This window comes from Phocoena phocoena, chromosome 3 (genome assembly GCF_963924675.1).
Source record: "Phocoena phocoena chromosome 3, mPhoPho1.1, whole genome shotgun sequence".
NCBI classification, from domain to species: Eukaryota; Metazoa; Chordata; class Mammalia; order Artiodactyla; family Phocoenidae; genus Phocoena; species Phocoena phocoena.
In genome coordinates, this window is record NC_089221.1 from 101881227 (window position 1) to 101894358 (window position 13132).

A 13132-nucleotide genomic window follows, 5' to 3' on the forward strand; every position below is an offset into this window, starting at 1 on the left:
CTCTCTAGTTGTGGTGCATGGGCTCCAGAGCCTGGGCTCAGTAGTTGTAGCACATGGACTCTCTAGTTGTGGCACGTGGGCACAAAGGCTCTCTAGTTGTGGCATGCGGGGTCTAGAGTGCCCAGGTTTAGTTGCCCCACAGCATGTGGGATCTTAGTTTTCTGACCAGAAATTGAACCCATGTCCCCTGCATTGAAAGGTGGATTCCTAACCACAGGACCACCAGGGAAGTCCCACATTGCAGCCATTTTTAATAATGAGGCTGCATCTAGTTTTCTCTGAAGTTGTCCTGTTTGGAGTTTTCATTTTCTTGGATCTGTAAATTAATGTCTTGCACCAAATTTGGAGAGTTTTTAGGCATCATTTCTTTAAATATTGTTTTGCATTGCTCTTTTTCTAGGACTTCAGTAACATGAATGTTAGACCTTTTTATACTGTTTCACAGATCCTTGGGGTTCTGTTCATTTTCTTCATTTCTTTTTTCCTCTCTATTACTCAGATTGGAGATTTCCTAATGATTTATCTTCAAGGTCACTACTTTTTTCTTTCAAGAACTGTAAAGGGTAAACTTTACCCTCCTGGTAAGGTAACAGATTAACTTGTTTTATGGTTGCTGGAAGTTGACATGGTAAAGGACTTTCTTACTCAAAGCATAGCAAGTATTGGGTTAGCCAAAAAGTGCCTTTGGTTTTTAAGTAAAAATAAAAGACACACTTTTCATTTTCACCAAGAACTTTATTGAGCAATGTATTCACCCTTTTGTGCCACTACCTTCTGCCATTTTCCAGGCAACTTCATAATTCCATCTTCCCAAAACTTTTTGTCTTTTTGAGCAAAGAATTGTTCTACATGCTTTTTTTTTTTTTTTTTTGTGGTACGCGGGCATCTCACTGTTGTGGCCTCTCCCGTTGCAGAGCACAGGCTCCGGACACACAGGCTCAGCGGCCATGGCTCATGGGCCCAGCCACTCCACGGCATATGGGATCTTCCCAGACCAGGGCACGAACCCATGTGCCCTGCATTGGCAGGCGGACTCTCAACCACCGCGCCACCAGGGAAGCCCTGCCTATTTTTTACTTTTAGATCATTGTTTCTGTATTCTATCCAGAGCTTTTAGTGTTAATCAGTGGGAGAAAGAGGCTTAGGTGGGCTTCTTTAGTCTTCGTTGCAATCCAAAGCACTAATTGTTTTGGTTTGTTTTTTTGTTTTTGTTTTTGTTTTTTTTTTGAAGAGATATTAGCAACCTTGAAACTTTTAATAAAAATAATCTCTAGAAAACTACTAAATGATGATATGGGGAAGAAAAGAATATATATTTATTAAAAACACTGATGTCTACTCATTGCCTGTCTCGGACAACTATAATTCTGATCACCCAGAAGCTGTTACTGTACCCTTCCACCATCACTTTCTTGTTTGATGGACCACTCTCTCACTCCTTTCCATCCAGTGGAGAACAACTCTTCCTGAACTCACTAGGAAACTGAAGGAGACATGGAGAGGCAGGGGCAGAGATAAGTGAGTCCTGAGAGCCTTTAGTGAGTGACTGCTCCATGACTGCTCTGTGAGCAGTGGAGCAGGGCACTCTATGCTGCTGATGGATGGGCACCAATAGAAAGTGCATGCCTCATAGTCTCCCCACAGTGGGGTGACTGCTGCCACCACAGCCATTACTGGAGTTGCTCACCCGTCCACACCATTCCCATGTTGTTCTCCACTCTCAGGCACTATGATATAAAAGAGTCCTTTTTGTTACATCAACATGCCAGTTTTTCATTCTCTGACTTTGATGTCAGACAAAAATGAATACCCAAGATATTAGAGTAGTATAAACATTCAGTTATGATAAGAATACGTTATAGGTTGTTAATAGTCTACATGTATTATAACTATGGACTGCATTACAATTTTTACTTTGAATAGACATATCTATTTTAGAGAATTGAAGAGGGAAAACGTAGTTTCTTTTTGTTATTCAGATATTTAGCATTTCTGTTGCTTTTCCTTCATTCATTGTTTCCTCTTGGATCATTTTTCTTAAGCGTAAAGAATTTCCTTTACTGTTTTTTTTAGACCTGGTTTATTGATGATGAATTATTTGTGCTTCATCTGAAAACTGTTTTACCTTTATTCCTGAAGGGTATTTTTGCTGTTTATAGATTTGTGGGTAGACAGTTCTTTCTTCCATCACTTTGAAAGTATTCTTAGACTGTTTTCTTAGTCTTTGTGATTTCTGATGAGAAATCTATGGTCATTTTAATTGGTGTCCCCCTGTAAAAATGGGTTTTTTCTCTCACTACTTTCATTTGTTTCTCTAATACTTTTATTTTTAGCTGTGTGATGATGTGTGTAAACATAGTTTTCTCTGGTTTTATCCTCTTTGAGGTTTGCTCCTATAAATTTATATCCTTCAACTTCAGGAATTTTCAACCATTTCTTCTGTAAATATTTGTGCAAAAATTTTTCATCAGTCCAGGAACTTTGGTGACATGAGTGTTAGACTTTTTGATATTATCTTACAGACTCCTAAGGCCTTGTTCATTTTTTTCTTAATATTTACTTTTTTATTTATTTGGCTGCATTGGGTCTTAATTGCGGCATGCAGGATATTTTGTTGTGGTGCGCGGGCTCAGTAGTTGCGGCACAAGGGCTCTCTACTTTTGGCACGCAGGCTCTAGAGCACATGGGCTTAGTTGCCCTGCAGCATGTGGGGTCTTAGTTCCCCAACCAGGGATTGAACCTGTGTCCCTGCATTGGAAGGCGGATTCTTAACCACTGGACCACCAGGGAAGTCCCCCTTGTTCATTTTATTCAACTTTTGTTTCACTGTTATTCAGATTGGATACTTTATATGAATTTATTTTCAAGTTCACTGACACTTTTTACTGTCATCTTCAGTCTTTTATTGAACCCATTATGCGAACTTTTTTTGTGTGTGTGTGTGTGTGTGTGTGTGGTATGCGGACCTCTCACCGCTGTGGCCCCTCCCATTGCGGAGCACAGGCTCCGGACACACAGGCTCAGCGGCCATGGCTCACGGGCCCAGCCACTCCACGGCATGTGGGATCCTCCCAGACCGGGGCACAAACCCGTGTCCCCTGCATGGGCAGGCGGACTCTCAACCACTGCGCCACCAGGGAGACTGAACTTTTTACTTTAGATAATTTTTTTCTGTTCTGAAATTTTCCTTTTTTTTTTTTGGTAGTTTCTATTTCTTTGCTGTGAACATCTTTCTTTTCATTCACTTCATATGTATTTACCTTTATCTCATGGAGCATAGTTAGAAAAGCTTTTAAAAGTTTGATTAATACTTCGAACATGTGAGCTGTTTTGGGGTTGGGATCTGTTGATTGTCTTTTCTCTTGAGATTTGGTCACAGGTTCATTACACAGGCATTAAATTATAGCAGTGAGTTGAGACTGACTATTTTTAAAGTTGCGTTTAGTTTTTACAAATTTTGGTGTTTTGTTTTTTCAAAATTATTATCAAGCTAGGTTAAGAAATGCAAAAAGAAATCGAATTAGGTGATTTTAGATTTAGAAATTGTGAAATAGTAAAATGTGTAGGTAAAAAAAAAAGATAGTTATAGCAATTCTGATATACTTCTCATTAAATAGACAAAAAAAATGGTACTCAAGGAAATTTATGTAACCATAGACAAGTTAGTGTGCAGGCAGAACTACAATCCAGAGCTTTGATCTCCAGGAAATTTTGGTATTCAAAAATAGAATCTTTGTTCAAAATGAAGTTGAGGGTACAGGTATATTATATGTAGGTCCTTAATGCCTGTATCTTATTCAAAACAAGTACAGTTCTCCCTCAGTATTCACAGGGGATTGGTTCCAGGACATCCCACAGATACCAAAAATCCCTTTTATGGATGTCTCTTATATAAAATGCCATAGTATTTGCATATAATCTATATACAATCTCTCCCATATATTTAAAATCATTTCTAGATTATTTATAATGCCTATGTCAATGTAAATGTTTGTAAATAGTTGTAAGTACAAGGTAAATGCTGTGTAAGTGGTTGCTGGTGTGTGGCAAATTCCAGTTTTGCTTTTTGGAACTTTCTGGAATTTACTTTTTTAATATTTTCAATCTTCAGTTGGTTGAATCTGTTGGAACCCCAGAAACAGAGGGCCAACTGCTGAAAACATTTATTTTTAATGAGTAGTGTCATGAAACCGGGTCACATGTGTAACTATTTCTCGTATATAATGGCATATTAAAAGCATCTTTCTGTGTCAGTAAATGCCACTCTGCTACTACATTGTTTGAAAAATAGACTACTTTTTAGAGCAGTTTTAAGTTCACAGCAAAATTGAATGGAAGGTATAGAGATTTCCTATATAATGCCCCTACACATGCATTTTCCTTCATTATCAACATCCTCCACCATAGTGGTACTTTTGCTACAATTGGTGAAACCACTTTGACACATCATAATCACCCAAGATCCATAGTTTACATTAAGGTTCACTTAGTATTGTACATTCTCTGGGTTTGGACGAATGTATAATGATATGTGTTCACTGTTACAATATCATACAGAGTAGTTTCACTGTCCTAAAAATCCTCTCTGCTCTGCCTGTTCATCCCTTCCTTTCCCCAACCCACTGATCTTTTTACTATCTCCATAGTTTTGCCTTTTCCACAGTGTCATATAGTTGTAATTATACAATATGTGGCTTTTCCAGACTGGCTTCTTTCGCTTAGTAATATTTAAGTTTCTTCTGTATTTTTTCATGGTTAGAAAGCTCATTTCCTTTTAGTTTGAATAATATTCCGTTGTCTGGATGTACTGTAGTTTATTTACCCATTCACCTACTGAAGAACATCTTCATTGCTTCCAAGTTTTTGCAATTATGAATAAAGCTGTTGTAAACATTATGTGCATGTTTTTGTATGGGCATAAGTTTTCAGCTCCTCTGGATGAGTACTAAAGTTCACGGTTGCTGGAACGTATGATTAGAGTATGCTCATCTTATAAAAGTACTGCCAAATTGTCTTCCATAGTGGCTGTACCATTTTGCATTCCCACCAGCAGTGAACGAGAGTTCCTGTTGCCCCACATCCTCATCAGCATTTGGTGTTGTCAGTGTTCCAAATTTTGACTACTTTAATAGGTATATAGAATGTACCACTATGAGGTATAACGGTGTCTCATTGTTGTTTTAATTTGTATTTCTCTAATGATATATGATGTGGGGCACGTTTTCATATGCTTATTTGCCATGCGTTTATCTTTGGTGAAGTATCTTGAAGGTTTTTGTCCTGTTTTTAAACCGAGTTGTTCATTTTCTAATTGTTTAATTTTAAGAGTTCTTTGTATATTTTGGATCACAGTGCTTTATCAGCTGTGTGTTTTGCAGATATTTTCTCCCAGTCTACAGCTTGTTTTTCCATTTCTTGACACTATCTTTTGCAGAGCAGAAGTTTTCATTTTAATTTTAGTGGAGTCTGTCTTATCAAGTCTTTCTTTCATGGATTGTGCCTCTGTTGTATCTAAAAACTCATTATGAAACCCAAGGTCATCTGGATTTTCTCCTATGTTATCTTCTAGAAACTTTATACTTTTGTGCTTTACGTTTAGGTCTGTGATCCATTCTGAGTTGATTTTTGTGAAGGGTGTAAGGTCTGTGTCTAGATTCTTTTTTCACATGTAGATTTCCAGTTGTTCCAACACTATTTGTTGAAGAGACTAATTTTTCTCCATTGTATTGCCTTTGCTCATTTGTCAAAAAATCAACTGGCCATATTATGTGGATCTATATCTGGGCTCTCTATTCTGTCCCATTAATCTGTTCTTTCACCAGTACCACACTGTGTTGATTATTGTAGCCTATGGTAAGTCTTGAAGTCAGGTAGCTTCAGTCCTCCCATTTTGTTCTTCTCCTTCAGTAATGTCTCTTCTGGGTTTTTTGATTCTCCGTGTAAACTTTAGCATCATTTTATCGATAGTCACAAAATAACTTGTCAGGATTTTGATTGGTATTGCATTGAATCTGTGGATCAAGTCAGGAAGAACTGACATCTTGACAATATTGAATCTTCCTATTCATGAATATAGAATATCTCTTCATTTATTTAGTTCTTTAATTTTGTTCATTAGAGGTTTTTAGTTTTTCTCATATGGATATTGTATTGATACATATTTTGTTAGATTTATTCCTAAGTATTTAGTTGTTTTGGGTGCTGATGTAAATTTTTTTTTTTAATTTCAAATTGTTTGTTGCTGGTATATAGAAGTGATTAACTTTTGTATGTTAACCTGTATCCTACAGCTTTGCTATAATTGCTTATTAGTTCTGGGAGCCTTTTTTGTCAGTTCTTCTGGATTTTCTACTTAGAGGATCATGTCATCTGTGAACACAGTTTTATTTCTTCCCAATCTATATACCTTTTATTTCCTTGTTTTGTCTTACTGCATTAGCTTGGACTTGCGATATGATGTTGAAAAGCAGTAGTGACGGGGAGATCCTTGCCTTGTTCCTGATCTTAGTGAGATAGCTCTGAGTTTCTCATTAAGTGTGATGTTAGCTCTAGGTTTTTTGTAGCTATTTCTCAAATTGAGGAGGTTCCCCTGTATTCCTAGTTTACTTAGAGCTTTTATCATGAATGGGTGTTGGAGCCACTCTGCTACATTTTTATGTAGCTGTGCTTTAGGGTATTTCAAACCTTTCAGTATTGTAGACAATCTGGTTGACAAACTTGTGACCAATTCTTACAGATATTTGTAATTATTTTCTTAGAATTCAGTTAACAGATAGTCATTGAGTGTTTGTGGCCAGGAACCTGATAAAAAGTAATAAGCAAAATAAGACATTCTTCTTTCCTTATAGAATTTGTAGTCTATAAACAGATAATAATTATAATATAGTGTGGTAAGAGAAATTATGGCAAAAGAAATAGATATGCTGTGGAAGCATATATATCACTCACCTAACCAGACTCAGCTAGAGATGAGATTGAGGTTGTCAGGAACATCTTCTAGACGAAGCTTATAATAAAAGCTTATTTATTTCCAAATTTCTTCAAGAAAAAATGCTAAGGTAAATAGAGGCATACCATTGTGAGAGTTTGGTCTATATGCATGAGCTCCTGAGAGAAAAAAAACAGCTTTTTAAAATTTTCCCATAAGGAATTTAAACTGTTTTTGAAAGCTCTTAAGAAATGTCCTCATGCTGTAGAGGATAGTTTACTCAAAAAGCTGATCAGAAAATCTTATGAATTAGGAGTGGCCTTAAAAGATTATTCATCCTTGGGGACTTCCCTGGCGGCGCATTGGATAAGACTCCACACTCGCAGTGCAGGGGCCCCAGATTTGATCCCTGGTCAGGGAACTAGATCCCACAGGCATGCTGCAACTAAGACCTGGTGCAACCAAATAAATAAGTAAATATAAAAAAAAAAGAAGAAGAGACATGTCTCAGTGTTCCCTGGACAGTGTTTAAAAAAGAAAAATTGTTCATCCTACAAAAAATTTACTAATCTTAAAGTTGATAATTTACCCTTACTAAAATTACGAACTTCTATTCATCAATACCTACCATTAAGTAAGTGGAAAGGCATTAAGTATGGACTGGGAGAAAAATATTTGTGATACATATCTCACAAAGAACTTGTATCTAGAACATGTAAAGAATTACAAATCAATAGGAACAATAGAAAAAAATAGGGAAAATATTTGAAGAGACCCTTCCCAAAAGAAGATATCCAAATGTCCGTTAATCATATGAAAAATTGCTCAGCATCATTATTCATCTGGGAAATGCAAATTCAAACCACAAAAGATACACTCTATACCCTCCATAATAGCTAAAACGAAAAAGATGGAATATAGTAAAGTGTTAACAAGGGTATGGAGCAACTGAAATTTTCATATATTACCGGTGGGAGTATAAATTAAATAACCACTTTAGAAGAATGTTTAGTGATATCTTCTAAAGAACATTCACCTACCCTATGATCCAGGTATTTCACTCCTAGGTACATAACAAACAGACATTTGTTCACTGTTTGCTAAAAGATATATGTACTAGAAAGTTTATACAGTGCTGTTGGTAGTGGTATAAAACTGATAATGAAATTTGAAAACCCAAATGCCCATCAACAGTAGAATGGATCAATTGTGATGTATTTACACAGTGAAATATTTACAGAAACGAAAATGAGTGTCCTATTATTACATACAATAATATAGAAGAATCTCGTATATATAACATTAAGATAAAAAACCAAATACACAGCAATATATTTTGTATGATTCCAGTTCCATGAAGAGTGAAAACAGGAAAAACAAATCCATGTTGGTAGAAGCCTGGGTGGAGAGAGGGTAAAGAATGGGAGGGAGCATGAGTGGAGCTTCTAGAGTTGACGATAATGTTCTCTTTCTTGATCTGGGTGCTGATTACACAGGGATGTTGGGTTTGTAAAAATATCTAGCTGTGCACTTTTGACGTATTCAACTTCCTTTTTGTTATTTTTTTTTAAAAAATAGTATTGGTTTTAACTATTACTATAAGAAAACTGTGATAAAACTAAAGCTTTACAATCTTCATTCCATTTTGCTGACCTTTGTACTTTAAAAAGTACAAAAATAGTCCCTTAGCTTAGTTGAAATGTAAATATTTGGGAGAGAGCATATTTTTAGCTTGAAACTATAGAAATTTTAGAATAATTGTAGTCTCAATTCAACTACTGTTAAAGCTTCCTCTTACAGTAAAGTAGTAGTTGGAACTTCTTGCTCATGCAACATGTTTTCAAGATATGATATTTATTATTATGTCATAATATTATATACTATGTAAATCATTAAAATTTGTTTTTGTTAATTATAAGTCAACATGGCAAATTAGTGTATCTAACTGGGTGACTAGAGAAGATTTTATTTTTAAATCTTAAGTGACTTCTTGTTAAGAAAAGAGAAAGTGAATAAAAGTATGTTTTTGATTCATTCTTACCCTCAAAGGAGGAACTATAAATAGCGGTTCATCTTCTTTTCTTATCAAGAGAATATTCTATTTCTGTAGTGTATAGAGATATAACAAACATGGCAATCCATTGTCAATTATTGTTTTTTTGACAGTCAAGTCCATCATCTCCAGATCCAGCTAGTCTTATTACAGAAGATATTAGTACGAACTCCAATGGTCCAAAACCTGCAGAAGTTGTGCTGGATGATGACAGAGAAGATCTTTTTGCAGGTAATTATAAGTACCTTTATTTTAAAAAAAAATTGTCAATTATAGCATATATTCTGTTAGAAAATATTCTCTAAAGCAGAACTGACATTTTCTGTAAAGTATTAATGGTAGCTCTTCTTGTTACCAACTGAGGAGGATAGGAAATTTCAGTTAATTTGCTTTGTGAAAAATAAAGACTGTTGAAAGAAGCACAAATGTGATCCTTTCTGGTTTTAAGCATGTGAAAATAAGTCACACTGATAATATTATTTTGACCAGTACTTGGACTCAAACTAATGGTTGTGGCATTCATACTTTGAGAAATAGCAAGTGATTATATTTTCTTATTACTTACAAGTTGTCACAAAGCAAAATTAAACTCTGGACTTAAAAATCACTTAATTTAGGGACTTCCCTGGTAGCGCAGTGGTTAAGAATCCGCCTGCCAGTGCGGGGGCATGGGTTCGATCCCTGGTCCGGGAGGATCCCATATGCTGTGGAGCATCTAAGCCCGTGCACCACAACTACTGAGCCTGCGCTGTAGAGCTCGCAAGCCACAACTACTGAAACCTGCATGCCTAGAGCCCATGCTCTCCAAAAAGAGAAGCCACCGCAATGAGAAGCCCGTGCACCGCAAGAGAGAGTAGCCCCCGCTCTCCACAACTAGAGAAAGCCTGTGTGCAGCAATGAAGACCCAATGCAGCCAAAAATAAATAAATAAAAATTTTTTAAATAAAAAAATAATTTAAACCAATCACTTAATTTATAGTCTACATATATTTGAAATCTGTTTTAATAAAATGCTTCAGTATTTACCACATGTTCCATTTTGATTGAATTTTAGGTGAGTAAATTGATATTTCAGGAATTTATTTTTGATGTGGGGGCAGGATTTGGTGTAGTCCATTCTACCTTTTAAAAAATTGGACTCTTTAAAACAGTTATCTGTTTTAAGATTAAAATTTAGGTACAAATTAATGTTTGGATATTAAAAAGCAATATCTTCCTTAGAATTAGTGACACGAATAATTAAAATAGTAAATCTTTGTGTATTTAAGGGCTTAATTTACGTAAACTGGCTTTCATGAGTTAAAACCTAATAATACATCCTCAGGTTTTATAGTGGTTGAATATTCAAACCATCCTGTATTTTTTTTTTGGCTGTGTTGGGCCTTCATTGCCGCACGAGGGCTTTCTCTAGTTGTGGTGAGCGGGGGCTACTCCTTGTTGTGGTGCTGTGGCTTCTCTTCTTGTGGAGCATGGGCTCTAGGCGCACGGGCTTCAGTAGTTGCGGCACACGGGCCCTAGAGTGCACGGGCTTCAGTAGTTGCAGCACACAGGCTCAGTAGTTGTGGTGAGCAGGCTTAGTTGCTCCGCAGCATGTGGGATCTTCCTGGACCAGCGATCGAACCCGTGTCCCCTGAATTGGCAGGTGGATTTTTAAACACTGTGCCACCAGGGAAGTCCTGGCAGGCAGATTCTTAAGCACTGCACCACCAGGGAAGTCCCCTACAAATATGTTTAAAGATACAATCCTCCATCACAGAGGTCCATATAATTTCCTGCTTGATATATGAAAAGTTTTCACTGCAGATAAATTCATGTATTTTATGAATTCACATCAGAAAGTTAAAAATGTGATACCAAATTCCAATCATTTTCCTACCCCCACCCCCCTTTTTTTGTAGCTGCCTTACAACTTAGAGTATAATGACAGTTAACCAAAGTTGTAATATTCCTTTTTCTTTCCTTTCATGGACTTTTTTCCAGGCAGTCCTTAAAAGTTTTTTCATGGCATTTATGTTTTAATCTGAAAGATGACACAAGTTCTTTCTCTGCTAAGTAGGTGCTAATCTAAAATTGTGCCTATTCCTCTAATAGTAGAGGGTCATACATAGAACACTTAGATTATCCATTTTATTAAAGGATCTTTCACCTATAAGTCTCAGAATTCTGTTAATGAGTGTGCTGAAACTCTAAAAACAGAACTCTGTGTGTGTGTCTGTGTAAGGAAAGAGGGTTTTCTTGTTTACAGTGTGCCCAGCTGATCAAACAGTTTGCCACATACGGATTATACAGTGATATTTGCCCACTAAGCTTGATTAGAAAAATCTTTGTGTTTTAGTCTACCTAGTGCAGCCTATACTAAATATAATGATACAAATATGGTCAATGTCAGTGTTTGTTTTGTTTGTCTTTGTTTTTAAGGAGAGACATGGACTAAGCAGTAAAAATAGTTATTTGTTTCTTTTGTTACCTACAGACACTTTTTTATGCTTTATCTTTTATCTTAAACTCAGCTGCATTTCATAATGACATCATTAGGTGTTCTAAGACATGTATCAGAGGAGAAACTGTAGGTATTGCTCTAGTGATTTAGCCATTTGGTTTTAAAACCATAAGAAGATTAGATTGTAATTGGTACGTATGCTCATGTATTTTGGGTAGCATTTCAAATACTATTATGTCAGAAGTGGTATTAGAAAAAGTTCAAGTGTGACTTTTGTTACTGTTACTAGCTTACTTACAGAGTGTTCACCAAATATGGGTGACTACAGAGCCCTTTTCCACCATTACTTACATCCTGCACTAACATACTAGGAAACTGTCCTAAAAGAATAAGGGAGGGTGAGCAAATTGCCAATATTGAAATTGTCCTAGACTTTTAGAATTGTTTCTGCCAGGGGATTTAGCTTATTTCACTTACACTTTTCAGCAAATGATACCAAATCTAAGTTTAATGAGTATTCTTTTGTTTAAAAAATTCTCTGGTGTCTGTGGTATGAGTGAAATATTACTTAGCTGACATTGACATAATCAGTTTATACTTACCTGCAAAGTATCTCTTCCAAGGAAATGCTAATCTTTGTACTTACATATGGGGCATTTTATGGAATCTTTAGGTCTGGTTTTAATTAATTTTTGTTAATTTGTAGTATGTTAGATCACTTTTACTAAAATAATAATTTTTCATGGGAAGAATTTAAAGCAAATTGTACATTGGTCTGCTGAACCTAAATTTCTGTCCATTTTATTTTCTTTTTTAAAAAATTTTTACTTATTTTTTTTATTGAGGTATAGTTGATGTACAATATTGTGTAAGTTTCAGGTTACAACATAGTGATTCACAATTTTTAAAGTTTATACTCCATTTATAGTTATAAAATATTGGCTGTATTCCTTGTGCTGTACAATATACCCTTGTAGCTTATTTATTTTATGCATAGTAGTTTGTACCTCCTAATCCAAGAGGTAAGATACCACTTCAGGTAAATAACATGTTACTAGTGATATACTTTTTGAGGTATTAAAATGACTCACTATCATTACTACCTTCCCACACCTCAAGGAATGTAGGAAACTCAGGTTAGAAACGGCTGATCTGATCCTGTTTCCTTTATACTCCTGCCTGCCTTTTCCTGGTAGCATTCTATAAACCAACAGATTATCATTTTGGCCACTGATTGTAATTTTCACTTTTCTGGCTTTGCTTTTAGCTTATGCTGTTATGGTTGACTCCTGAACAGTATGAGTTTGAACTGCTCGGGTCCACTAATGTGCATTTTTTTAAATTAGCAGATACTACAGTACAACTTGATCTGAGGTTGATTGAATCCAAAGATGTGGAACCTCGAATACAGAGGAGCCACATATATGGAGGGCCCAACTATACGTTATACTCAGATTTTTGACTGTGTGGAGGGTCGGCAGCCCTAACTCCCACATTGTTCAAGGGTCAACTGTATTTCATTTTCGTGGAATGCTTCCCTCATTTTTTCTCTAAACTCATTCAGATCTTCTCAATTCAGTTTCATAAAATATTCCTCATTTTCCCCAGCCTAAATTATTCTGTCCCACTTAACTCAAATTATAGCGTTTATTCTTTAGTTCATACAGCAATTAAATGTCTTGTAATTTTCTTTTTCTCTTGGCTGTTATTT

At 35.9% G+C, this 13132-nt stretch overlaps 1 protein-coding gene across 1 annotated transcript in view; it reads left to right on the plus strand.

Annotated features, from left to right (window-relative positions):
- SNX2 (sorting nexin 2) overlaps positions 1–13132 on the plus strand; it is a 53385-nt gene that overhangs the window by 12777 nt on the left and 27476 nt on the right. Inside the window, exon 2 of the mRNA XM_065875612.1 lies at positions 9095–9212. Within this exon, the coding sequence (XP_065731684.1) occupies positions 9095–9212 (118 nt within the window). The remainder of the gene's footprint in view (positions 1–9094; positions 9213–13132) is intronic.